Source organism: Lissotriton helveticus, chromosome 2_1 (assembly GCF_964261635.1).
Source record: "Lissotriton helveticus chromosome 2_1, aLisHel1.1, whole genome shotgun sequence".
NCBI classification, from domain to species: domain Eukaryota; kingdom Metazoa; phylum Chordata; class Amphibia; order Caudata; family Salamandridae; genus Lissotriton; species Lissotriton helveticus.
Window position 1 is genome coordinate 914,433,305 of NC_136059.1, and position 25,537 is coordinate 914,458,841.

The 25,537-nt window shown below is 44.6% G+C and overlaps 1 protein-coding gene across 1 annotated transcript in view; it reads right to left on the reverse strand.

The window, feature by feature from the left end:
* LOC144819544 (uncharacterized) overlaps window positions 1–25,537 on the reverse strand; it is a 745,296-nt gene that overhangs the window by 684,821 nt on the left and 34,938 nt on the right. Inside the window, exon 4 of the mRNA XM_078677385.1 lies at window positions 12,836–12,878. Within this exon, the coding sequence (XP_078533511.1) occupies window positions 12,836–12,878 (43 nt within the window). The remainder of the gene's footprint in view (window positions 1–12,835; window positions 12,879–25,537) is intronic.

The following is a 25,537-nucleotide window of genomic DNA, read 5'->3' on the forward strand; positions in this document are numbered from 1 at the left end:
TTTCATATTACTCGTCTCTGTGTCATCTGTTTCCTTCTCTCACCTCTCCCTCTCTTTCTAGTGTCTCTTTATCCTCACTGCTACCTTTCCGTATCAGTTGTTCTTGATTACATATATATCTCTTTATTACCTCTTCACCGTTCTCCCCACTCTTGCTCAGCTAGCTCTCACTCACACAATTATCATTTAATTACATCTTTTCTACCTCTTCTCCATACCTGTCTCTTTATATCATGCATGTCCCTCTATCAACTAACTATTTCTCCCCACCCCTTCTCACTCTATTCTCTTTCTAACTTGTCTCTGTATCGCCACGCTCTCTCCTATCTCTGCCTCTCTCTCAGTTCTTTCTCATCTGTATCTCTCTCTTGATTTACTTCGCTCTCTCTCTGCAATGTCTCTTTGTCACCTGTCTCTTTATCATGTCCACCATCACTTATGTTTCAGTTCAGTTTTTAACGTCTTTATTTCGAATTATTCTTCATAAAAGACATACATATGAACAAAAATACATAAAATAAAATACAATTAGTTTAACAAAGTCATGAGTATTTATAAACAAACTAAACAATAAAATAACGAGAAATAGTTAAAAATCTCAATTAAACGTACGTATAAAGACGTCAAGGGAATATTTAAAACATTAGAATATATATTTATATAAAAAAAAGCAGATCATCAATACTGGTCAGCCCATAATATAGTGGGCTAACATACTATTTAGGTTATTCTGGACGGAGAGCTACGAACTGACTTAACCCTTATTAACCAGGCCCACCCAAGGAATTTGGCCATTCCAATGGATAGCCATTCAGCAGTATTAGTTCTCAAAATATACAATGCTTCACTGCTCACTCGGGTGTTATGTCTAGTACATATAGGTTTTAGCCATTTGTATCGTGGTTCACGGTAAGCAGTGCATACAAATAGAAAATGACCTAATGTTTCCTTACAATCGGTACAACAGGGACAGAGGGATGACTCTGACTTCTGCCAGCCACTAGTAAAAGCCCTTAGTGGCAGTGTACCTACACGAAACTGGTGGTATAGTTTCCTATCTAATGTTTTAAGGATAACATCCCAATAGGTCTCTGTATGGGGGACTGCTTTGTGGAGCAAAAACTGGCCTGTCAAGTTCGGTTTCTCCGAAAGAGCAACGTGTTCTTCTTTTACCGTGGACCAAAAGAGAACTTTAAAATCTTTCTTAGTGGGAAAGGTATGGGAGCCCGGTTCAGACCAAAGCAAGGGAAGACCCATTTCAATCAGAGTGTTCCTAATTAGCTTAAACCATAGTATATCACCTGCCCCCTGTTGCATTCTCACATCCTGTAGTTCTTGAGCAAACATGGCAAGTTCCGGGGTGGACCATATGCGTCTCCATAACGCCACCATCCTATAAAGGGCTTGATGTTTGATGGAATGAAAGCCCATATCCATCAAGAGTGGTAGGACTGGTGCTGAGGGTGGGAGACTGACTAGATTTCGAAAGAATTTATTCTGAATCCTATCTAGGACAGCCAAGTCCACACAACCCCAAATGTCAGCCCCGTATAATATAGCTGAGCTAATTTTAGCACTATAAATTTTGAGAGCGGGCAATACTCTTTTGGTCAAAGAACACCGCTGCTCTTTCACTAAGCAACCGGACAGGCGAGCAAATTTCAGACTAAGCGCCGCGATTTGCTCTTTCCATCTTAACCTATAATCTATTGTGACACCAAGATATGTCATTACTTCAACCTGCTCCAGACTAGACCCATTCATTGAAACATGGCCCCGCAGTGGTTTATTTTTTGTCAGGACCATGAACTTGGTTTTATTGATGTTAATTTCTAGATCGTTCTCATTACAGAAGTCTACGAATTTGTTTATAGCTACCTGTAAGCCCTTCTGTGTTTTAGCCAGTATAAGAGTATCATCTGCGAATATTAAAAGGGGAAATTTAGTCCCACCCAGTGAAGGAGCATCAGTGGGGGTATCTGAGAGGAACTTAACCACTTGGTTAATGAAGAGTATGAATAGGGTGGGGGCCAGGACACAGCCCTGTCTCACTCCACGGGTCATGGGGAAGGAATCTGTGACCTGGCCCTGACGACCCCATCTGACTCTAGCAAAATTCCCCTCATGCATCCTGATGGTAAGTTCTAGGAATTCGGTTGGAACACCCATCCTCCTCAGAGCTGCCCACATCTTCCCTCTGGGGACCAAATCAAGCGCTGATTTGAGATCCACAAATGCAGCGAATATCGTGCCACCTCTCAGGAACACAGTTTTCCAATAGATCATGACAAATCTTAATGTCTGATCAACTGTGCTTATATATGCCCTAAAACCCGCCTGCAGTGGAGACAGAATATCAGCTTCTGTCATCCATGAGTGGATTTTCCCTAGCAACATTCTGGCTATTACCTTTTGTATGGCATCAATAAGACTGATGGGTCGGTAGTTTCCCGCATCAGTTCTGTCCCCTTTTTTGTACACGGGCAAAATCTCGGCCCCTTTCCACGAGTTGGGGATCCTAGTCCCTCTGGCTATCGCATTCGCTAAAGTTGTTATGTACGGGACCCAATGCGCTTGGTCATACTTAAAAAGGTCCGCAGGGATACAATCCATACCTGGAGCTTTACCATTCTGCACTTGTTTAAGAGCAGAAATAGCTTCCGTTTCAGTAAAGACAATGTGATCAAGTGAGGGCACCGCAGACTGTACACTGGCATCTTCCCTAATAATAAGGGAGATCCGTTCCGTGTCACTAAACTGCGCCTCATAATGCTTGACCCATTGCTCAGCTGGGACATAGTTAACCGGGGCATGCAGATCACCTGTCCCTCCCCATTTTACAACCTCCCAGAATTTTTGTTGGTTAGTTGAGGTACTTGCCTGATATAAGTCTAACCAACGCTGTTCATCCCATTTAGTTTTTGCCTCTGTTAGTACTTTCCTGTAATTAACCCTTGCTAACCTTATTTCCACAGTTGATTTGGATTTGATAGCAGTTAACAGGGAGCTATGGGCAATACGACAAGTTTTGTCATACCATTTGGTCCTAGTTTGCGCTGGGCCATTTTTCCATCCTTTTACGGGTTCAATAAAAAGAAATTTGATTTTATTAAAAAAAGACTCATGGATCGTCCCAATTTGATCAAGTGAGGTTCCTTCATCAAATATGGGTACCATCAAGTTTGTAACAGCTAAGACCTCAGTAGCAACCTTATTAATAATGGTGGGGTTGTCTAAGAACCTAGCCCATCTTACCCTTCTGCAATCATTCGTAAGACCAGCATCTGCTGTAACGATATTGGTTGCAGAATCCATATGAAAACCCTCATGCATTAATAGTTTTATTACCAGAGGATTATGATCACTTTCTGGTCTTGTGACTACTTCCATGTCCTCCAATATTTTCCAGTACTCTAATCTTATCAAAAAGTAGTCAATGCGGCTCGAGTGCTGGGAATTGTCAAATGTGACCTTTCCCATCGAATCTGATTTAGTCCTACCATTCGCTGCACGCAAATCCCATTCAAGACAAAGACCTAACCACTGCATAACAGCCTCAGTGACTTTTTTGACTGGAGGGATAGATAAGTGGGGAATATTCCAAATCTGATCAATTTCCCCATAACCCCCATTGTCAAGGTTGGGAAACGGTTCAAAAGAACAATTAAAATCTCCTGCCACCATAACACATTTGTCTCTGCTAATGTTGTTCAATAAAGAATCTAATTCATCTGCCGCTCTCGCGGGCTTCCCACCTGGTTGCCCTCTTGCGTAGATATTAATCAGGAAAAAGTCCTGATTGTTTTTACCAGATAGTTTCAAGGCTAGAATGTCATTACTTAAGGTGGGAAAGTCTGTTATTATAAAGGCTAAGGATTGTCTTATCCAAATAACCAGACCTCCCGAAGGACGTCCTTTCGGACCTTTACAGGCTGGTTTATAGTAATTAAGATAGCCAACCCGATAGATAGCGTCAGTTGACCAGCTTTCCTGTAAAATAATTACATCATGTAGATCCATAAAGGAACCCCAATCATCCTCTGACATTTTCCCCTTTAATCCCGCTATATTCCACGACAAGACTGTGAGGGTGTGAGTTGATTTCTCTTCCATATTGACAGTTAAATTCACAGTCTCTTCAGGGATCAAAGGTCTAGGTGTACAATTTAAGTGTGTTTCCCTTGCTATCACCCCGTGTGTTGTTTCACTAGACCATGTAACAGTCTCTTCCCTAGGGGCTCTCACGTTGTTTGGGAAGTAGTTCACTACAGCTCCAGACAGCCCAATGGCTAATGGTTCTTTGTCAAGTCAATCCACACCTTCCAGACCGGATAGCGGGGCAAACCGATTCGCAAGGTGGGGATAAAACATTGGGTAGATCGGGGTATCAAAATGAAATCTTCCTCTAGGCCTGTCCCTTCTAGAATGATGAAGCGGAGTTTGGGGTCTTTTTGCATATAGAGCTGGATAAAAAATAATGCAACAATAGCGTTTGCACGTCCCCAACTCTTCCGAATCTTGGTTGCCTACTAATAAATTCAGCCACCCATGGCTCTCTAAAGCTAATGACCACGCAATCCCCCTCGAGATCTTTCTTACCAAAACCTACCCAGTCCACCCTCCTTACATTAAGGATTTCAGGATGTAGGTTGGGAGGGAGCGGGCGATTTTTGTTAAGCCAAAATGTGACCTTATTATAAAGATCCTTGTGTGTTTCCCTCTTACCATCACTAAGGGGAGCCACGCCAGTTAAAATGATGGTGTAAGGCACTGACTCCGGAGGGAGGTTCACACATTGTTTCTTTGGGATAGGTTTGGTGTTGGGCTGGTAACTAAGAGCATGACCCTTAATGGAAATGGGGTTTTTCTGAGCCTGGGGATTTTTTATAGGCTTAAGCCTTGAGGAACTCTCCGTGATAGTTGCTTTCTTGGGAACAGGGACAGTTTTTTGCTGCGGGATCTTTGAAATAGGGGGTCCCGCTTTAGAATTATTACCCCCTACCTTGCTAACCATGGTAGTAGGCTTCGGAATGATTGGGACAGAGGGGGTCAATCTTTTGGGTGCTAAGCTGGCAAGGATTCTATTGGAAGTCGCTATATTGTCTTTCACCAGCTTATGTAAGGAATCCATTTTAGTATTTAATAATCTTGTCCTTTCGAATAGCGGTAAAAGTAAAGATTTGATTAGCAACTCTATCTTAGCCAAGAATATTCCTTCTGAAATGCTAATTGTGGCGTTATGTTCCTCTGATTGAACAACCGCATTAGTGTTAAGTAGCTGTGAGAGGGATAAAATAGGGTTTCCCAGACCCTCAGATTGTTCCTCTGTGTCCGGTGAGGCTATCCTTTTGCGTTTCCCAGGATTGTGAGTAGGTGTATGTTGTGAATGGGAAAGGGAGTCCATTTGTTCAGTGCTAACATTAAGATTTGGTGAGTCCGAAAGACCAGATTTCTCACTAGACTGATCTAGATGAATAATCCCACCATTTGGCAAGTTGTCGTGCACAGTATTATATGCACTTTCTTGGTTTGTCCCCACTAACTCCACAGTGAAAATCTCGGGAGCAGTTGCCAACACTGACTCTGCATTAACATCATGGCTATCTGTGGTCAACAAGGAGAGTGGGACAGGGGAGACAGCCTCATTAATTTTGCCAAGAGAAGAACGCTTGCCTGTAATAATGTCAAGCGAAAGGCGTTTTTCAGCTAAGGCGATCTCCTTCTCCAATATAGCAGTTGAACGTTTAAAAAATTGATCAATAGTCCCCGTAAAAGTACCATTGGAGGTGGAGACCTGAACTTGCCTTTCTTTGCCTGACCTTAAAGTCATTTTTAAAAGTACAAGAAACGGGATTGTCACCAACCTCAATGTTCAATCAACAAATTCGCAAAATTTGTTCTTCCAAATATAAGGACTCAACCGTAACTTAGGTCTTTGGTTTGTTAGCAAACTTAGAAGTAACTAATAATTAATACCAAGTAAAAAGCTTACAAATAGGAAGAAAACATTAGAAAGGTGGCCCAGCCCGGCCTCCTGCGGCCCCGGACGGCCACAGACGGTCCCGCCCTTTTCCCGGGCTTCTCCCGGGACGCTCCCGCACGCTCCCGCTAGCGGGTACTGGCCTTCCCTTTTGTAGATAGACCGTTGGTTTGCAGGCGGGGCGTGGTGGACAGGGAGAGCGGCCAGGTGTTGGTGGGCGGGCGCGGTGTGCAGAGGCTTCTGGTCCTAGAAGTCCTGCTCCGCGCGCTCGCAGCCCTGGTCCGGTCCACGCATACACAGTCCTGCTCCCTGGTGACACTGGAGCGCAGCGGGACCCGCGAAGCGGGTTCCGCAAGTTGTTTGAAGAAAATAGGGGTCCAGAAATGCCCTCAAACCTCGGCAGCAAACAGTCTCCGGTTATAGGCGTCCCACGGCGGTTTCTCCACTCTGCCCTTTAGTAGAGATGCAGGCGGGGCGTGGTGGACAGGGAGAGCGGCCAGGTGTTGGTGGGCGGGCGCGGTGTGCAGAGGCTTCTGGTCCTAGAAGTCCTGCTCCGCGCGCTCGCAGCCCTGGTCCGGTCCACGCATACACAGTCCTGCTCCCTGGTGACACTGGAGCGCAGCGGGACACGCGAAGCGGGTTCTGCAAGTTGTTTGAAGAAAATAGGGGTCCAGAAATGCCCTCAAACCTCGGCAGCAAACAGTCTCCGGTTATAGGCGTCCCACGGCGGTTTCTCCACTCTGCCCTTTAGTAGAGATGCAGGCGGGGCGTGGTGGACAGGGAGAGCGGCCAGGTGTTGGTGGGCGGGCGCGGTGTGCAGAGGCTTCTGGTCCTAGAAGTCCTGCTCCGCGCGCTCGCAGCCCTGGTCCTGTCCACGCATACACAGTCCTGCTCCCTGGTGACACTGGAGCGCAGCGGGACCCGCGAAGCGGGTTCCGCAAGTTGTTTGAAGAAAATAGGGGTCCAGAAATGCCCTCAAACCTCGGCAGCAAACAGTCTCCGGTTATAGGCGTCCCACGGCGGTTTCTCCACTCTGCCCTTTAGTAGAGATGCAGGCGGGGCGTGGTGGACAGGGAGAGCGGCCAGATGTTGGTGGGCGGGCGCGGTGTGCAGAGGCTTCTGGTCCTAGAAGTCCTGCTCCGCGCGCTCGCAGCCCTGGTCCGGTCCACGCATACACAGTCCTGCTCCCTGGTGACACTGGAGCGCAGCGGGACCCGCGAAGCGGGTTCCGCAAGTTGTTTGAAGAAAATAGGGGTCCAGAAATGCCACTTATGTTTCTCACTCTCTGCAGCCTCATTCTCACTTGTCTGTCGCTTAGTCACCTCTTTTAGCTTGTCCCTTTCTCACCTCTCTCTCTAACCTGTATGTCTCTTCCTCATTGCTCTCTTTTGTGACTATATATGCTCTCTCGAGGCTATTGCTTTCTGTGTTTAACTTATCTTCCTCCCAACAACTGTTTCTCTCTTTCTCAACTGTCATTCTTTCTTACTGTTCTAGCTGTATCACTCCTCTCTCCATCTATCTTTAACTGTCTCTCACTTGTCTGCTATCTCTCTCACATCTGTCTCCTCCACCCTGTTTTCCTCGCTATCTCTTTACCAACCCCAATCTCACTCACTCTCTTTCTCTCTCTCAGCTATTTCTTTTCTTCTCACAGTCTCTATTGTACATTTTCTAACTGGACTCCCCTCTAACGCTCCCCATGGTATTTCACCTGTCTACCACTCACACACCTGTCTCTTCTGTCTCTCTCTACTCTGTCTCTTTCTCACCTGCCTGCTTCCTTATCACCTCTGTACTCTCATTCTCTGGCAGCTGTCTCACCTTTTTCTTGTCTCACACCTGTCTCCTCTCTCATCTACCTTTTTCTCACCTCTGCCACGTCTCCATCTCTCTCTGTTACCTGTTCTTTATTTCTTTATTACCTCACACTAATTCTCGCAGTTCTCTCTTTCTCCCTCTCACCTGTGTCTTTTTAAGTGTTTATTTCACATTTGCCTTTCTCCTTCCCTGTGTTGTCTTTCCCCTCCCTCACCCTGGGCTCTGCAGGTGTTTCCTTGCACACTATCATAAAGAGACATGGAGGCGCGTTTTACCGAGGACCTTCTCTGCCAACAAAGACTGATTGCACAAGTTTGTTACGAGTTACTTTCACTGGTCTGGGAATCCCATCCCGGCGTACAGCAGGCTAAAGCTGCTGTGTTGTTTACTGCAGCCTTTGCAAGAAGGCTTCGGGAGTAAATGGGGCCCCCCCTCCAGAGCAGGGGTACGTGGCCCCCCCCCGCACTGTGTGGGCTGCGGGGGCCTGTGTTACGCCCCTGCTTTGTGCTCACTGTTAAATGCACTCTGGGTGTAAGGCAAATCATTTTTTTGTTTGTTTGTGATTCTTTAGGGCACTCTTTTTAAAGACCAGCGTTGTAGGGAGGTTGTGCGTTTAACACAGAAGCAGTAGGACAGTGTTTTTCTGGATTACTGTGCCAAAAATATTTTCTAACTTTACCGATGCCAAATGTTTTGAAAGTCTGTCTGATCACGTCTATCAAAAAACCGAGACAAAACTAAAGACTAAATGAAGTGCCAGGCGCCGCACACACCAGGCCCTCTTATTATTAAAGTGTTAAAAAAAGAAAGAAAGAGCCAGTGTTCCTGAAGCGGGCGCCACGCTCATTATTACAGTTAGTAAAAAAACATCATAAACAGAGCGCAGTGTCCCTGAAGCGGGCGCCGCGCTCATTATTAAAGTAATAAAAAAATTAAAAAACAGAGCGCGGAGTCGATCATGCGGGCGCCGCACTCAGTATTAAAGTTTATAAAATTTAAACTGAGCACGGTGTCCCTAAAGCGGGCGCCATTCTCAGCATGCAAATACCACCAAAAAAAAGTAAACACCATTGTCCTCATTAGTGTCAATAAACAAAATAGTGCTCACCCACAAGATAAAGCAGACCGTGTAACGAGCCAAGTAAAAGATCCAGTCCTTATGGGCAGTAACAAAAGCAGACAAGGCGGTACCCAGGAGGGACTAGCAGGCCTCATAATGAATCGGAAGCCAGCGTTTGCAAAAGACAACAACACAAGCCAATTAAAAATATGAGGGGAGAGTGGGCGGGGCTTCCACTGCATACTCTAATTCTGCATGCCTCGCAGAGCAAGCAGCGCATGCGCGCTGCACCTAGGCTCGACCTAAAAACTGATCATATGTCATATCAACATGAACATATTACAAACATTTTAAAGAGGGGGTCCAAGGGAGAGTTTAAAGACCATGAACAATCACACTCCCCATATGAACTGTAAATACACCATAAGTGATTGTAGGTCTAAGGAAAATATTGTTAGATTACGCCTGACTGTCAAAGAAAAATGTTTACACATGAAAGAAAAATCAATCAAGTGCCCAAGGATATCTCCACAGTTGTAAAGGTACCCATCAGTTGTCGATCGGTTCCGCCCTGTTCATCATTTGGGACTCCCCACACCAAGGAGAGTAACCGGCAACCACTTGATGTTGAAATAGTGGTTGCCCTAGTGTGTTATTGGGTATAAGGCTGTTGACTGTGACAGCTGAATAAAGCAGTGCATGTGAAGGAAGATAGTGGTGAGAAAACAGTGAGGGAATATAACATTGGAGAAAAAGGAGAGAAAAAAAACTTTATTGAGTATCCCCTAATTTTCCAAAGCTAAAAAAGTGTGCAAAAATATAGTAGAACAACAAATATCTACTAATAATGTTCTTAGAAGGTTGACATGTTTCTGCAGACTGTGGACCCACCTAGGTGTCCTGCTGCATTCTTCAGGACCGTTATTTTGCTACTGCTTGTGCCCCCAACAATAAAAATCGGAGGTGTGTTTTGGTACAATAATGTAAAAAAGAAGGTTACATTACTTTACTGCTAAGTGAACCGGGTGTCCCCTCGACAGGTTCCAGTCCTCCTGGCTAAAACAGAAAAAAATAACAGACAGGCATAACGTAACATTAGATAGAGATATCTTAGGCTCCGAAACTGGTTAATTTTCTAGAGCAGACTCTGGGTATGTGTATTACATATCCCCATGGAGTGGACATTAGGTTTCACTCCCAGTCTTTTTTTAGTCTTTTTTACACTTTTTTTGCAACCCCAGCTTACCTTTGTGGTAGGAGGTACGCTCTACGCCTCACCTGGCTACGGCTCAGGTAGGTGGAGCCCCGCGCTACAGAGAAAAAACATATACATACACGGATAAATGTCACCACATTCATTGTCGGCCAATAAAGTCCATGCCATCATTGTATATACCCAGTCTATGATTTTCAAAAAGGGTACATTTCTTAGTGCAGTCAAGTTACTATGTCTCATTCGTACTGAGTGGGTTATTAATTATGTTTCACTTCCCCCTTCTTAGCCCTTAACAGCCGCTCACATGTTTTGGAAGATAAGCTGGGACCTTGACTGCCACGCCTTGCTTAGCGTTCAGCGTTTAAAAAACAACCCGCGGGGCCGATATTTAAGCAAGACCCACCAGCGATTACACCTCGAGACAGACTAAGTATATCTGTCGCGAGCCCTGTATCAGAGAACGCTTACATTTCTGTCGGTACTCCAGGCGTCCTCTGTGCCGTTTGGGGAGGTTCCGCGGTAAAGGTAGGCGCCATTTTTGTAATGCTGAAACACTCCACGTCATCACGTCTGCCGTTCGCTGAAATCCCGTGTTATACCGCGGGGTTGGTGGCAGATGTAGTATGAGCCACGTGTATTGTTCTGGTTCGTTCTCAACGGGACTTGGGTAAGGTTTGTATTGGTTATATGTTACATGAGTGAACGCATCATCCCGTCTGGCCCTTCCATCGAGCCAATGTGCCAGGCACGCGTCACCAGGGAATATCTAAATAAATTCCGCTTTTATGTCTCCTAGTTTTACACTTTTTATAAGGAACTCAATGGTACACGGAAAAACCTCCGTACATACGACCATATTTATGGAGTACACATCTCTTGTGCGGGCACACATTTCAGTCCCCATTATCCAGGAGAATCATACATTTTACCACACGGCATGATGGGGGATGTAGTTTGCGTTTTCAAAACACAACAACACAAGCCAATTAAAAATATGAGGGGAGAGTGGGCGGGGCTTCCACTGCATACTCTAATTCAGCATGCCTCGCAGAGCAAGCAGCGCATGCGCGCTGCACCTAGGCTCGACCTAAAAACTGATCATATGTCATATCAACATGAACACCACCTTCACAATCACTGTCAAAGACATTTAGCTAAATATAAGAATATCGACAGCCATTCCATTGCTCCTGAAATTTTTGTGACAAAGGTTCAGATTTACTTTTTATTTGTATTTGTTTCTTTTTGTACAAACGAAGCAAGGCGGATGCTTCAAAGCATGTCTCGGAAAAGGGAAAGTAGGGTGTGCAGAAAACGTGGAACAAGTCCAAATGTTTGAAGACCAAAAACAGAGGTGTGGTTGGGCCGGATCAATGCATTTTCATAGCAAAAAAGGTCCTTCAGTCATTGACCTAGTGATACATGGAATATCTTGTTCAACACCTTCAAACATTTAGTCCACATGGAAAGACATCAATGCATAGGACATAGTAACTTGATATACTGACTTAGCCTTATACTCATCTACTCATAGAATACCCCTGAACATTGCAGGAACTGCTCACAACACAACACTTTGCATGTCACCTCATGTACATGCATAACACACCACAACATATGATTGCACACTCCTATGATGGATAGGCATGGAGTAAACTGTGTGTCACTGGCATACACATGATGTTTATACACTGACGGAGCTCCATGCAGTCGCCCAACAGCACTACCAATCCCAGGAACCACTGCATTTCTTCCAGATCTCACAATTCATGATTTTTCTTTTTTTGGGGTGTTTTATATAGCACAAGCTAGACCCAAAGATACCAGAGTGCTTTACATGAGCACCAGTTGTGTTACAGTGGGACACATTAATTTTTTGTGAGGCACGGGGAGATCAAGGGATTGGCCCAGAATCACATGATGTTGAGCATTCCTGCCAAGACTAGAACCTGATTCCTCAGCTTCGAGATGGACCGCTCTAGCCGTTTGGCCACATCCTTTTCCCTCATGTTCTATCCATGGGTGATAGATAGCACGCGTAGGTCCATCTAGCCAATGTGTAATATACAGTAACACAGTTTTGCAACTGATTTTAGATATTAATTGTACCTATGGATGATGGCCCAATATAGCAGAAAGCAACACAACATGAGGTAAAGTTTAACGTTACACACATGGCAACAAAGCGATCAACAGGCATTAAACCTTTCACATGAAGTCATTATAAGTTAACTTCTCATCAAATTGTGCTTCCATCTACCAACCAACCCAATGAATCTGCTACCAAGACCACCCTTAAGGTCACCAGCTTCTTCCTATTCAGACACCAATGGGTTATTTGCAAACTTTATAAATTGTTTTAACATAACATAACATAACTCAGAGGGATGATCATTCTTCTTTCAGGGTCTGGCAGTAGTAAACAAAATTACACTCGGCCTGTATGGTGAGTGTACCTTGCCAATGTCAGGAAAGGGCACAAGACATTTTGGTTCCTACGGTATCAGCTACAGTTGCCCAGTGATACTGAGTTCTGTCCATCTATCATTTTCAAGAGAATATAACCTTTAGATGGCCCATTGGTTTACAACATCAAAACATACATTAAGAGAAAATGATGATAACAATATAGCACTTATGTTTGTATTGAAAAGGAATTGCAAGTCATCTCACTTAAACTATTTTGGAGATGTGATCGGTACAATAAATGCGATACATGTATAATCATAGAAAAACTTGTGGAAAAAAACCTGCTCACTTGTCAGCATGTAGAAATCGTTGAAGTATGTTGGTTCATTCTCCTAGTGGGAAAAAAAGAGAGATATCATGAAATTAAAAAACACATCAGTCAATATAATACAACAAGCAGTGCCTTGAATGGTCTTATTCATCATCATTTATCAAGTCCATCGCCTGATAAAGTGGTAACATTCTGCAGAACACAGAGGGAGTCATCACGATGACGGACGGACTTCAGTCCATCCACCATCGTATCGTATATGGGACCACCCGCCTACAAGGCGGCGGTCCCACAGGGTAAATTACGATGAGACAACCACCGTGGCAGTTGCCTTGCCCATCTTTTGTGTTGTGGCGGGTGATGCACTCTGCAGCACCTGTCACAAGACAAAACAGACACCCCACACATATCCCTGCAGTAAGTGGCAGGCACCATGCGGTGCCTACCACATGATGCAGGGGTATACTGGGGAGCACAATAGGTGCCCCCCTGCACCCAAAGTCAAGGGCCAGGGAGTAAGGGGGGCCCACTATGGGCCCCCAAAGTCCCTTTCTGCCAGGAAAAGGCCAATGGAAAGGGACATTGTTATCCCTATAGCGGTGCCTGGCAAGCAGCATCAAAATGGTAGGGACTACAAGCCCCTCCACTGCAACAGCGGGCTCAAGGAGCCCATCAGATGAGTGGCAGTCGGACTTTCCGACCTCCATCACCCGGCCCGCCATTGTAACATGGCGGGTAGGAAACATGTCTCCGATGGCTGGGAAACCGTCACCGACAGCCTGACGGTGGCGTTCTCCCTGTCATCAAAATCAGGCCCACAGTTTGTTGTAATGGTTTACATTCAGTGACCTCTTATCCTTTTTTCGTGTGATAGAGACATCCCAAATATAAATTATTCTTTGGCAAAAATGAATACTGTGAATTTAAGAATGTCCAAAAAATTGAAGAGAAGTCTCAGTATAATTGTATTAAGAAACCTAGGAAGCAATGAATTTCCATATGAATTAGACACAAAGGACAGCAGTAACTCCAGTGAAATGTCCAGGATCCCTTAACCTCCTCTTAGAATGGAACAATACTCAGTCAGTCAGTCAGTCAAAGTTCTTTATTTCGATTAATTAAAATCATAAAAAGAAGCAACAATACATGGAACAATACTCAAATGCACTGATCTGCGCGTCCTAGCAGAGGAACGTTTCTTTTCCCAGTACCCAAGTTCAAGGAAAGAACCAACACCAGAGGACTCATCAGAGGTAGACAGGATCAAATGAATACAAACCGCTGTGCATCTTCTAGATGATGCAACCCCCACTCTTCAGAAGAGTAAGGACTTAAATGAAACACTAGGATGACAAGCTCCTGGTGGAAATGGAAATCTAATATTACCCTTGAAACAAAAAGGATGAGGGAGCAGTGCCAGGCCCTCTGGAAAGCATACAAGTTATAACTAGGAAGAAAGTAGAATGTCCAATTCATTCAAGGAACAAAACAAGATGATGAGAATAGGGGCAATATTTCATCAAAAGAAATCTCAATGGGTCATCTTCCAGATGTACAAAATCCCAGAAGGCTCAGCTCTGAATGATATATGGGAAAGAACTCCGAGCAAATGAAGGACCTAGCACTTCTCCAGAGAAGATTGTCAAAGATTGTTAACCCAACCATGAGTGCTTGACAGGTTGCACACCATTCAAATTGAGGTTCTGTGGTTTTCGACTTTGCTTCGTATTTAGCCACCATTTTGTGACCGTCGCCATTTTGTGTTGCCTTTACTCAGGCAGCACTTCGAATGTAGTGTTTTTTGCTTTTCCAGCTGTTATGCGTCTCTTCTGTTAAAAAGTAACTCTTTGTCCTTGTTTACGAAACTGATGTCAGGGTCTGGCCGAGTTTGTTAATCCATGTCTAGACTGGTTGATCCTTGTCTTAGTTGACGGTTTGGGTCCCACCATTCTTCCTTTACTTTATCTTATTTGACTGGCCTTTGCTATTCTCTCCTTGTATTCTCCTATTACACAGCTATCCTTTGAGGCACGCAAATACGTCCTGCCACCTGCAAATTGAATTACATGCACTAGCATTGATTAACTGGAGGGGAGGAGAGAACACGGGGTCTGAAAGAAGGGCGTATTCAAGGTACTTGATAGCTTGTTTTCAAACTTTTCCTATTTGTTAGTTTTGTATGTTTTGGGAGTAGACATTGTAAATATGTGTGCTATAAAAGATTGTGCGCCACGGGATTAAGTGGCAGTCTCCTAAGAATATACAACTGTACTTCTTGGATAACTGTGCTTAGATGCAGCTAATAAACCTGATTTTCTACGCCCAACAGAGTGTCTCGTGTCTCTGTCTGACAAGGCAGGTGAACCCGGAGATATTTGGCGTGCCCTGCACCGCTCGGCCCATAAGGCCCGGTTCTCCAACTGGCGCCCAACGTGTGGGCGGCTTCAGTGGTAGCGGTTCAGCCCAAGGGTCGCGAGGAGCCTCGCAAGAAAATTCTGGAGGATTCGCGACGCACGTCAAGCGACCTCTGTATGTCGAAGTGGACCGAAAGTCTTTTGCAGCGCGTCTACTCCTTTACGACGGCTGCTGACGACTGCTGCCCTGACTGCCGCCCTGCCTTGGCACTCTGGTGATGATTGGTATCGCGAGACGTTAGACGGACACCTGTTGGCATGAGAAAACATTTAGTAAAGTATTCGTGGGTAGCGCCCACTCTTTTGTCTTGTTTTTGTTATTCGACTTTTGCACTAGTCGAAGCCAAGGGGTAAGTACGTTTGTGCTGTGATCATTGTTTTAACACCCTTGAAGTTTGTGAATAGTCCAGTTTGTTTCAAAATGCCTGGGCTTAGTAAGTTTAGGAAGTTTTGCTGCTTTGACTGTAATAGGGATTCCCGGCTGGAGGATTCTTGTCCAATTCCTCCAGTTGGAACTCCCAATTATGAGCTCTATTCGAAACATGGTCTTGGCCCTATTATTTTTAATGAAACATGGATCCGATATATGAAGAAAGATGGTGTTCTGCAGTGGCCGCAAAATGGTAGCTTTCAGCCTGACATATTAGATAATCTAGAAGCAATTTTGTATAAGAGAAAAGCCCGGCCCGGCCGGCAATTTTTGACTCTTTCCGCCTATGGCGTAAGGAAGTCAAACAGAAAGAAATTAAACAGGCAAAAAGAGATAAGAAAGCGCAAGATATGACGATTTTACAGGCTGCCCAACAGCTTAAGAATAATGAGACTGATCAGATGATTGAAGTATCAGACAGACAGCATCGTATGGCAATAGATAGATGTTATCCTGTATTGCCTACTCCCCCACAGAATAAAGATCTTGACGAAGATCCCTTAATGTCCCATTTGTTGCGATTGCCACCGCCCTATGTACAAGGTGCTAATGCACCCCCACTGTTGCCGCTTGTTCAGCTACCTATCGGTCTGCCACAGGTCCCGGCTCTTCCACAATTACCTCTTCCAGTATTTCCACACCCGCCTCCTTTGCCACCAACTCCCGTTCCAGGGACTCCTATACCTCAGTCTCCTTTACCGTCAGTTCCTCTTACAACTGTTGGTTCTTCTCCTGCTGTGCTTAATACATTGTATTCACATTCGACTGTCAAATTCCCCTACAGCTCGAAGACGATTGGTCGATACTGTCTCTGGCCTTTTCTCCCCCCTCTTTGGATCCTTTAACATGACTCCTGCTTTATCTCGAAGACAATCTCGTAGTCATCTTCCAGGTACTGACGAACGAACTGTGTTGGATAATCTTGCCCGTAAATGGATCACGAGTGGTCCACAGTATAGTGTACCCGATATCATGAGCACCTTTTCCCAGTGGGATGAGCCTAGACAGAGATATGCTTTTAATGTCATGTGTGACACTCTTGTTAAAGGTTGGGAAGATATGGAATTGGGTCTTGCTCCCAGGGTCTGTTAGATGTTCAGGCTACGTTTGATAAGGGGCTCATTGTGGGCTCTGAGGTTGAAAACGCCGTAAAAACACTTGTCACCTTTCGGTCTTTATTTTCTTCTCAGGCTTCTCTTGAACCCGATCCTGCAGTTAGACAAAAAGTGAAACATTACCCTATGAGAGAAGTTCCTCCAATATGGAGAGATGCAGTTCAACAAGCAGGTGCTAATCCGCCTGTCCCTGCTCATTTCCAGCGTATATGGCTACATGTCCCTTGGAAACGGTCTGAAGTCTTGGCGCTTAAACAGTCTCTACCGGACCCTCGTAAGAATCCTGCTGGGTATTATAAAGAGCTGTCCCAGACCGTTGATGCGTGTGTCATGAATTTGGCCGATATTGATTTGTTGATGGGAAATGTAGTCCCACAAGCATTATGGGCTCGGATTCGTGAGGAGGACCATGATCAAGCTTTAGGTGGTACGTGGGCTGCTATAACTGCCACAGATGCAGCACATGTAGGTGGTGCTAAACCCGATACTTTGATTACAGAATTGCCCGGTAGGATCATTGCCTTAATGAAAACGATGATGCCTGCCTTACGTGTTAACTGGGATAAGTTAGCTGCGTGTAAACAAAAGAAAGATGAGAGTGTCTCCGATTTCTTTACTCGTTTCGAGGAAACGTTCATTGACCATAGTGGACAACGATTATTTGTGGACAAATTCGTATTTAATTTACTTCCAGAATTATCGCATAAATTAAAAGACTCCGAGAGTTCGTGGGCCGTTTCATCGTCTGCCCAGATATTAGCTACTGCTCAGTATTATGAGAATAGGGATAAGGAAGACAAGGATAAATTGGAGAAAAAGACTAAAGAATTGAAAACGAAGGTTCTTTTGCAACAAGCTTATCCCCCTCGTTCTGCTCAGCGTCAATTGCAACAGCCTCCACAGTTTCAAAGATTGTTACAGAAACCTGCACCTTTTGTTCCGCGACCTTTGTTGGGTCCTAATCAATGTGCCTATTGTAAAGTGGAAGGTCATTTTAAGAGTAGTTGTCCGGTTTTACTGCAGCGTAATGGTGGACTGCCAGGGCCACGAGGCCGTGGTGGTTTTCAGTCAGCACCTAGGGGTAGAGGGCGAGGTGCGTTGTCTCAGGGACAGCGTTCTTTTCCCCCTCAGAATTCTATGAATTATTTTGATCAGCAGAATTCTCAGTCTGCACAATATTACAATGATGATTATTGTACTGAAAGCGAAAATCAGGATTTTCATACTAGCTAGGACAGCCATGGACAAAGCAAGGGAGTGGTATCAGTTCCAGTGGATCAGAATGGGCCTTATGTTGACGATGTTGCATTGGGTGTTTCAGAACCATTTCTTTTGGATACTGGTGCAATGAGAAGTTCTATCATTCACTCCAAACTCCCTGGGGCACCTTTGTCTGGCTTAACAAATGTTTCTGTAGGATTCTCTGGCGCCCCAGTTCGCAACCCGGTTTCTTGTCCTTTGCCTATCTCCATTGGCCCTTATGGTTTGGAAGCCCCGCTCATTTTAACGACTGGTTGCGGTGAGAATTTGTTGGGTTTGGATCTATTGAAACGTCTACATGTAACATTGTATTGTTCCCCCTCTGGTGTACATCTTACTTTGGGTGATAAATTGGTTTCTCCTATGTATTTGTCTAAGGATCAACTGCCACTTGAATTGCGTTCACTTCCAGCTACACTTTGGGCCACGGGTCCGAATGATGTTGGTTTGCTCAAGATTCCACCTTACGTGATTACTGTCAAGCCTGATGTTAAATTGCCACGCATTCCTCAGTATAAGATTTCTAACGATGGCGAAAGAGCTTTGTTGGCTATCGTTAATGATTTAGTTCAGAAGGGTGTGGTTGAAGAAACGAGAGGAAATGTTTGCAATAGTCCTGTTCTGCCTGTTCTTAAACGTACTGATCCTTCTAAGCCGCCTGTATATCGTTTTGTGATTGATCTTCGAGAGGTCAACAAAATTGTTGTCCCTCAGTTTCCTGTTGTCCCGGATATTACTGCTTTGCTTACAATGATACCTGCTTCGGCTGTTTGATTCTCTGTTATTGATCTCAAAAATGCTTTCTTTAGCATTCCTATTGCTGAGGAGAGTAGGGATCTCTTTGGTTTCTCTTTTGGAGGCCGAAGTTTTCGATTTAAACGTGCACCTCAAGGCTATTGTGAGAGTCCCTCCATTTATAGTCAGGCTATGAAATCTCAGCTTGACGCTTTTTCTTTGCCTCCAGGTGCTACTCTTATTCAGTATGTGGACGATTTGTTAGTGGCTGCCGATACAGAGGATGTTAGTAAAAATGCGACTGTTTCGCTTTTACGTCATTTGTCCGATTTACATCATAAGGTGTCACCTTCTAAATTACAATATTGCCGCCAAGAGGTTACCTATTTAGTCATCTCTTGTGGAAGGAGGGAAGTCGATTAACTCCAGAACGTATTCATGCAATTGCACAAATGTCTGTACCATCCACACAAAGGGAGGTGCGTGCCTTTCTGGGCATTACCTCTTATTGTAGACAGTGAATTCCGAATTTTTCCTTGTTGGCTAAACCTTTGTTGGCACTTACTTTAAAAGATACACCCCAACCTCTTCCTTGGACTGATGAATGTCAGAAGAGTTTTTCTGATTTACATACTGCTTTGTGTTCTGCTCCTGTGTTGGGTACTCCAGATTATAGTAAGCCTTTCACACTCTATGTGCATGAAAGAGAAGGCTGTGCATTGTCAGTTTTAACGCAACAATTTGGAGACAAACAAAGGCCATGTGCCTATTTTTCGGCTACATTGGATCCAGGAGCCAAGGCATTGCCTAGTTGTTTCAGAGCAACAGCAGCAGCAGCAATCTCCATTCGTCAATCTGCTGGATTGGTATTGGATCACACTCTTGTTGTTATGGTACCACATGCAGTGGATACTCTCTTGAAAAGAACGGAAACGCAACATCTCACGAGTGCTCGTTTGTCTGGGTATGAGCTGACGCTTTTGGCCAGTCATATACACATCAAGCGATGTAATACTTTGAATCCAGCAACATTGTTACCCATTCCAGAAGAGAAAGATATACAAGAACAGCATGATTGTTTTCTCCGTACAGAGGAGGAAACGAAAGGTAGAATAGATTTAAAAGACACACCACTCGTGGATCCGGATGGGATCCTATGGGTGGATGGGTCTTGTTTCAAGCTTCCTAATGGCGAGACGACTGCAGCTTATGCTGTTACTACTTTCTATACAGTAGTAGAGACTGCACGCATTACACAGAATTCAGCATAAGCAGCTGAGTTGATTGCACTGACGAGAGCATGTGTGTTGGCAAAAGGAAAGAGAGTGACTCTTTACACCGATAGCCAATACGCCTTTGGCGTGGCTCATAGCTTTGGTCGTTTGTGGAAGGAAAGAGGATTCTTTACTTCCCATGGGACCAAAATACAGCATGGTCAGTTGGTAACTGACCTTCTTGAATCACTTGCCTTGCCTACCCAGATAGCGATTGTGACGTGTAGTGCACATAAGAGGATCACTGATGATGTGGGTCGCGAGAATGCTTTTGCAGACGAAGTAGCGAAAGAAAAAGTGAGAGATGCTACAAGTCGCATGTATGTTGCAGGCCCTGCAAGATGGGTCGGAGAAGCAGGTATGTGTGAAGACACAGTAGAAAGTGTGAAAATTATCCAAGAAGAGGCAACTGAGAAGGAATTGAGGAAGTGGAGAGAGAGTACGGGAATGTTGGACGCGACAGGGTGTTGGACGGAATTGTCAGAACACCAACGTTGGTTGTTACCAGATGCCTATGTACTGCCTGTAGTTACTATGGCGCATGGTCCCGCTCATATCAGTGCGAAAGGAATATGTAAGCTTTTGGCTCCAGTATGGCAGAATGAAGGTATCCCCAGATGTGCGGAAAATGTGGTAAAGCATTGTATTGTTTGTTTGATGCATAATCCAGGAAAGGGAACCCCAACTCCGGCAGGTCATTTTGGTCCCCCTACGTCCCTTTTGAGGTCTTACAAATTGATTACATTCATATGGAACATTCCAATAACCTCAAGTATGTTCTGGTGGTGGTCTGTGCCTTTTCCAGATGGATAGAGGCCTACCCCCTAAAGGATAATACTGCTTTGTCCACTGCCAAAGTCCTCTTAAAGGAATTCTTCCCGAGGTTTGGTTTGCCGCGCATTGTCTGGAGTGACAATGGAAGTGAATTTGTAGGTCAAATTATGCAGAAGGTGTGTGCGGGTCTTGGTATTAGGCAGAAATTCCACGCGGCAAACCACCCTCAGTCAGCGGGTTTGGTAGAGTGCTATAATGGCACTCTCAAGCTCAAATTAGCAAAGATTCAGGCCAGCACGGGCCTTGCTTGGCCTGATGCTTTACCTTTGGCACTTCTCTCTACGAGAACAACTGTACATTCTCGTTTAGGACTTAGTCCTTATGAGGTCGTTTTTGGGCGCCCAGCCAATGTCTGGGGAGTCCCCCGACCTAAAAAGTATTCCGATATTCCTTACCCATTGTTGGTTGATTACCTGCATGACCTCACCACTAAATTACGTGTTATTCATCAACAGGTTCAAAACGCTTTGCCGGAGACTTCCTCAGATCCAGGTCATTCCATTCAACCTGGAGATTTTGTTTGCCTGAAGAATTTCCAGAGGAAAAAGAATCTGGAACCTCGTTGGGGACCCCTGCGACAGGTGCTTCTTGTCACACGTACAGCAGTGAAAGTAGTCGGGAAGAAAAATTGGGTCCACGGCGTGCACTGTAAGAGGGTACCCTTGCCTTTACCTTATGACCAGTGGGTCCAAGAAGGCTTAGGTGACAGTGAGAGTGAAAAAGTACCCCGATTTGTACCTTTCAATAGTGCATGCCTGGACGAGTTCTGAGAAAGAAGATGACGACGTGTTGCAAGAAGCTGTACCAACACATTTGCGATTGAATACAACGAACCCAGAGACTTTGTTTCGAGACCAAACTTAATTTAGACATTGTCCTTGCAGATAGAGGAGGAGTCTGTAAATTGTTTGGGTCTAGTTGCTGCATTTACATTCCTGATAATGCCCCTACAGTATACCAAGCCATTTCTAAGTTACACGTGATTTCCGAGTCTATTCATCAGGACACAGGAGATTGGTCTGTGATGGGATGGTTTTGGGGACTACTGTCCACATGGGGATGGAAAGTGTTAACTTTCCTTGGAATGATTTTAGCCATCATTTTCTCTTGCTGTCTTTGTTTGCCGTGTGGCCCTGCCATCTGTGGTCTTTGCGCCACCTTGTGTGTCCCAAAGCCTGTGTCACAGAAAACATAGAACATTAAAATGATGTTGCAGCAACAGCTCAATGACCTCATGACCATTGACATTGACTCAGACTAACTTGAGTCCTTTGTATTTTGCCTGAGAAATGGCAAAAGGAGGGACTGAGGTTCTGTGGTTTTCGACTTCGCTTCGTATTTAGCCGCCATTTTGTGACCGTCGCCATTTTGTGTTGCCTTTACTCAGGCAGCACTGCGAACGTAGTGTTTTTTGCTTTTCCAGCTGTTATGCGTCTCTTCTGTTAAAAAGTAACCCCTTGTCCTTGTTTACGAAACTGATGTCAGGGTCTGGCCGAGTTTGTTAATCCATGTCTAGACTGGTTGATCCTTGTCTTAGTTGACTGTTTGGGTCCCACCATTCTTCCTTTACTTTATCTTATTTGACTGGCCTTCGCTATTCTCTCCTTGTATTCTCCTATTACACAACTATCCTTTGAGGCACGCAAATACGTCCTGCCACCTGCAAATTGAATTACATGCACTAGCATTGTTTAACTTGAGGGGAGGAGAGAACACGGGGTCTGAAAGAAGGGTGTATTCAAGACACTTGATAGCTTGTTTTCAAACTTTTCCTATTTGTTAGTTTTGTATGTTTTGGGAGTAGACATTGTAAATATGTGTGATATAAAAGATTGTGCGCCACGGAATTAGGTGGCAGTCTCCTAAGAATATACAACTGTACTTCTTGGATAACTGTGCTTAGCTGCAGCTAATAAACCTGATTTACTACGCCCAACAGAGTGTCTCGTGTCTCTGTCTGACAAGGCAGGTGAACCCGAAGATATTAGGCGTGCCCTGCGCCGCTCCGCCCATAAGGCCCGGTTCTCCAACATGTCTTCCAGGACATTCTAGAATGATGGGATGAAGACAGGATGGCCATTGATACAAAGATAAAACTATATGGCTCTGGGACGCAGGGGTGCCAACAACAGAGCATGTTGTCGGAGAAGAAATGATGACCTATATTACATCCAAATGGGAGTACCATGAATTGGTAGAGGCCACCTTCCACTGCACAATTCTATCATGTCCAGCCTAGATTGGAATGTGTATCTACATACCCTTAAGGTCCATAGAGAACATGAACACCCTAATGGCTTCTTTATTGTAGGAATGTAATACTCCAGAGCAGCTGCTATCACTTTCTCTACCAGATTCTAGAAGAGTGCAGTTGTGATATAATCAGTAGAGACGGCTGCAAGGGGTATGGGTGCTTGTAATATGGGTTCGCTTCCCATGATGCCCCAGTAGTTTGTGTTATGTTTGAGCTTGTAAAAATATTGACACCCAAAAGGGGAAGAGGGCACAATATCATGATGCTTTTTCTTCCTATGTTGTTTGTGCAGGTCTTCCAAAGTTGACACAGTGGACTTCCAACAACCTTCAAAGGGGTTGTGTTGTTTACCTTCCGGCTTTGGAGGTATCAACCACCATCCAAGAGGGTGCCAAACAACCTAAATCTGACAGCTCCTTGACCAATCCCATAACCAGAGAAAGCAATTGTGCTTCAAATGCAGAAACTACCTTATTGTTTTCACATCCTGCCTTAACTCCCTTCAGCCATCTGAATGGATCAGCGCTCCAATGCATGCACTAGTCTGTGGGTGGGATGCTCCTCTTCACAGGAACTGTGCATGCAGGTGTCTAGGGCAGAATGGTAACATACATGCAGGGAAAAAAATACAAATCCAGGAGTCTGCCCATGGAGAGAGACCAAAAGTGACATCAGTTCAGAGGTCTTGTTTGGAACGGCATCTGCTGCATGGCCCTCCTAACTGGCCAGTATTGTTTAGACCAGGACAAATCAGTAGTCAGTGGAACCTGACACATTCCATCACATTTCTCTTCACGACTGGAGCTCCACCGGTGAACCATTCGTTGCAGCAGCAGAGCCACTTTGCACATGTCTACAAGCTCAGGTGGGTACCACAACAACATCTGACTCCCACCGGTGGGGTGGCTTTCTTTACTGTAATGTTGAGGAAACGGCATCTTCCAGTATGGAGGCAGAGGGCAGCCACTCTGTTTTAAAGAAAGGGACCACATAAACTGCTTAACAGTCTGTTGCCTGAAGGGCACTGCCACAGCAGCATTCTGTTCATGACAGAGGGCAGGGTCACATATGTAAGGGTAGGGGAATGGGAGGGATGGAGATCCAAAAAAGACCAAATAACATAGGCACCTCAGTGACAGGTTCCTTCCCCCAGCCATCCCATGATCAATCCAAACTAGAAGAGAAGAGACACATTTAAACAATCCCTCCCTGGCTCCCTGGCTAATCATATATGCAGGGAGAAGAAGGTGATTGTGACTGCTGTATAGTCCCTTACCCCAAGCAAGTGCTATATCTGAGTGTTTAGCCACTTGGATGCTAAGGCCCTGGAAAGATTTACTACCAATTTCCATTGAAATCAATGGAAACTCCATGACGAGCTGAGCTCGTCATGAGCGTCGAAGGGGTTAAGTGGAAGTACTGTGGGTGGCGAGGAAAAGAAACCCAGGAGACTGTGACTGGTAGTTTTACTCTTTCCCCAGAGTTATATCACTACCAATTTCCTGAATAAACAGCCCTGTAGCGGAAAGAATTCTATGCAAGGAAAAAGGTTTTATTGTAACAACCTTAATAAGGGGGACTTGGGGGAATGAAATAATACCCATTGGAGATAAAGACCTCGCCATGATTTATTTTGTGAGAATAGATTCCATATTGTTTCACCACACTCCTGCCTGTGCAGTGCCCTCTTAATGATTAGCATTTGGGTGAGTCATCTGGAATTAAGAGGGGTAAACAACAGAGGAAAAGTCTCCAAAGGTGATCTTTGATTCACTAATTATAGGAATGTGCCGAGGAGAATTGACAACATCAAAACCCCCTTAGTCCATATTTCTTCTTTCATTGGGCTTCTTTTTTTACACATATTGTGGGTATCAAGTGTGCCAATGTTTACCAATGTTAATGTGCAGCTTAAGTTCCAGACCCTGTGCTAAGAATTATCCTGGCTAGCCACCTCGGGTGGAACTATATGGGACATAAGGACTGAATGCATTCCTGAAGTGCACGGCAGCAGTAAAATATCAACATCCTTCCAGCAAACTGAAGTTTAAGATTTGGTGCCCAGTGTGTTAATGATTTCGCAGATGATAAAAAACACACCACACACTAACGGGGCAATGAAAGAGCTCAAAAGTATGCAAGGTACGAAAATGCAGTGAATTAGGCAGGCGTTATTGCATCTGAAAGTTCTCCCCTGTCACAAGAACTTACAAGCAATGGCAATGTCAATAGGGCTGGCTTTAAAGGCATGTATGGTAATGTGAAGCATTAGAAGTAAATAGTATGAGAATAGATATGTATTTGTTTGGAAGCATAGAACTGTAGAATAATATTGGTGTAGGTTACAAGGTCAGCTAACAATTGCACTGTCAAGCGAGACCTGAAAATCCATGTAGGTCAATGA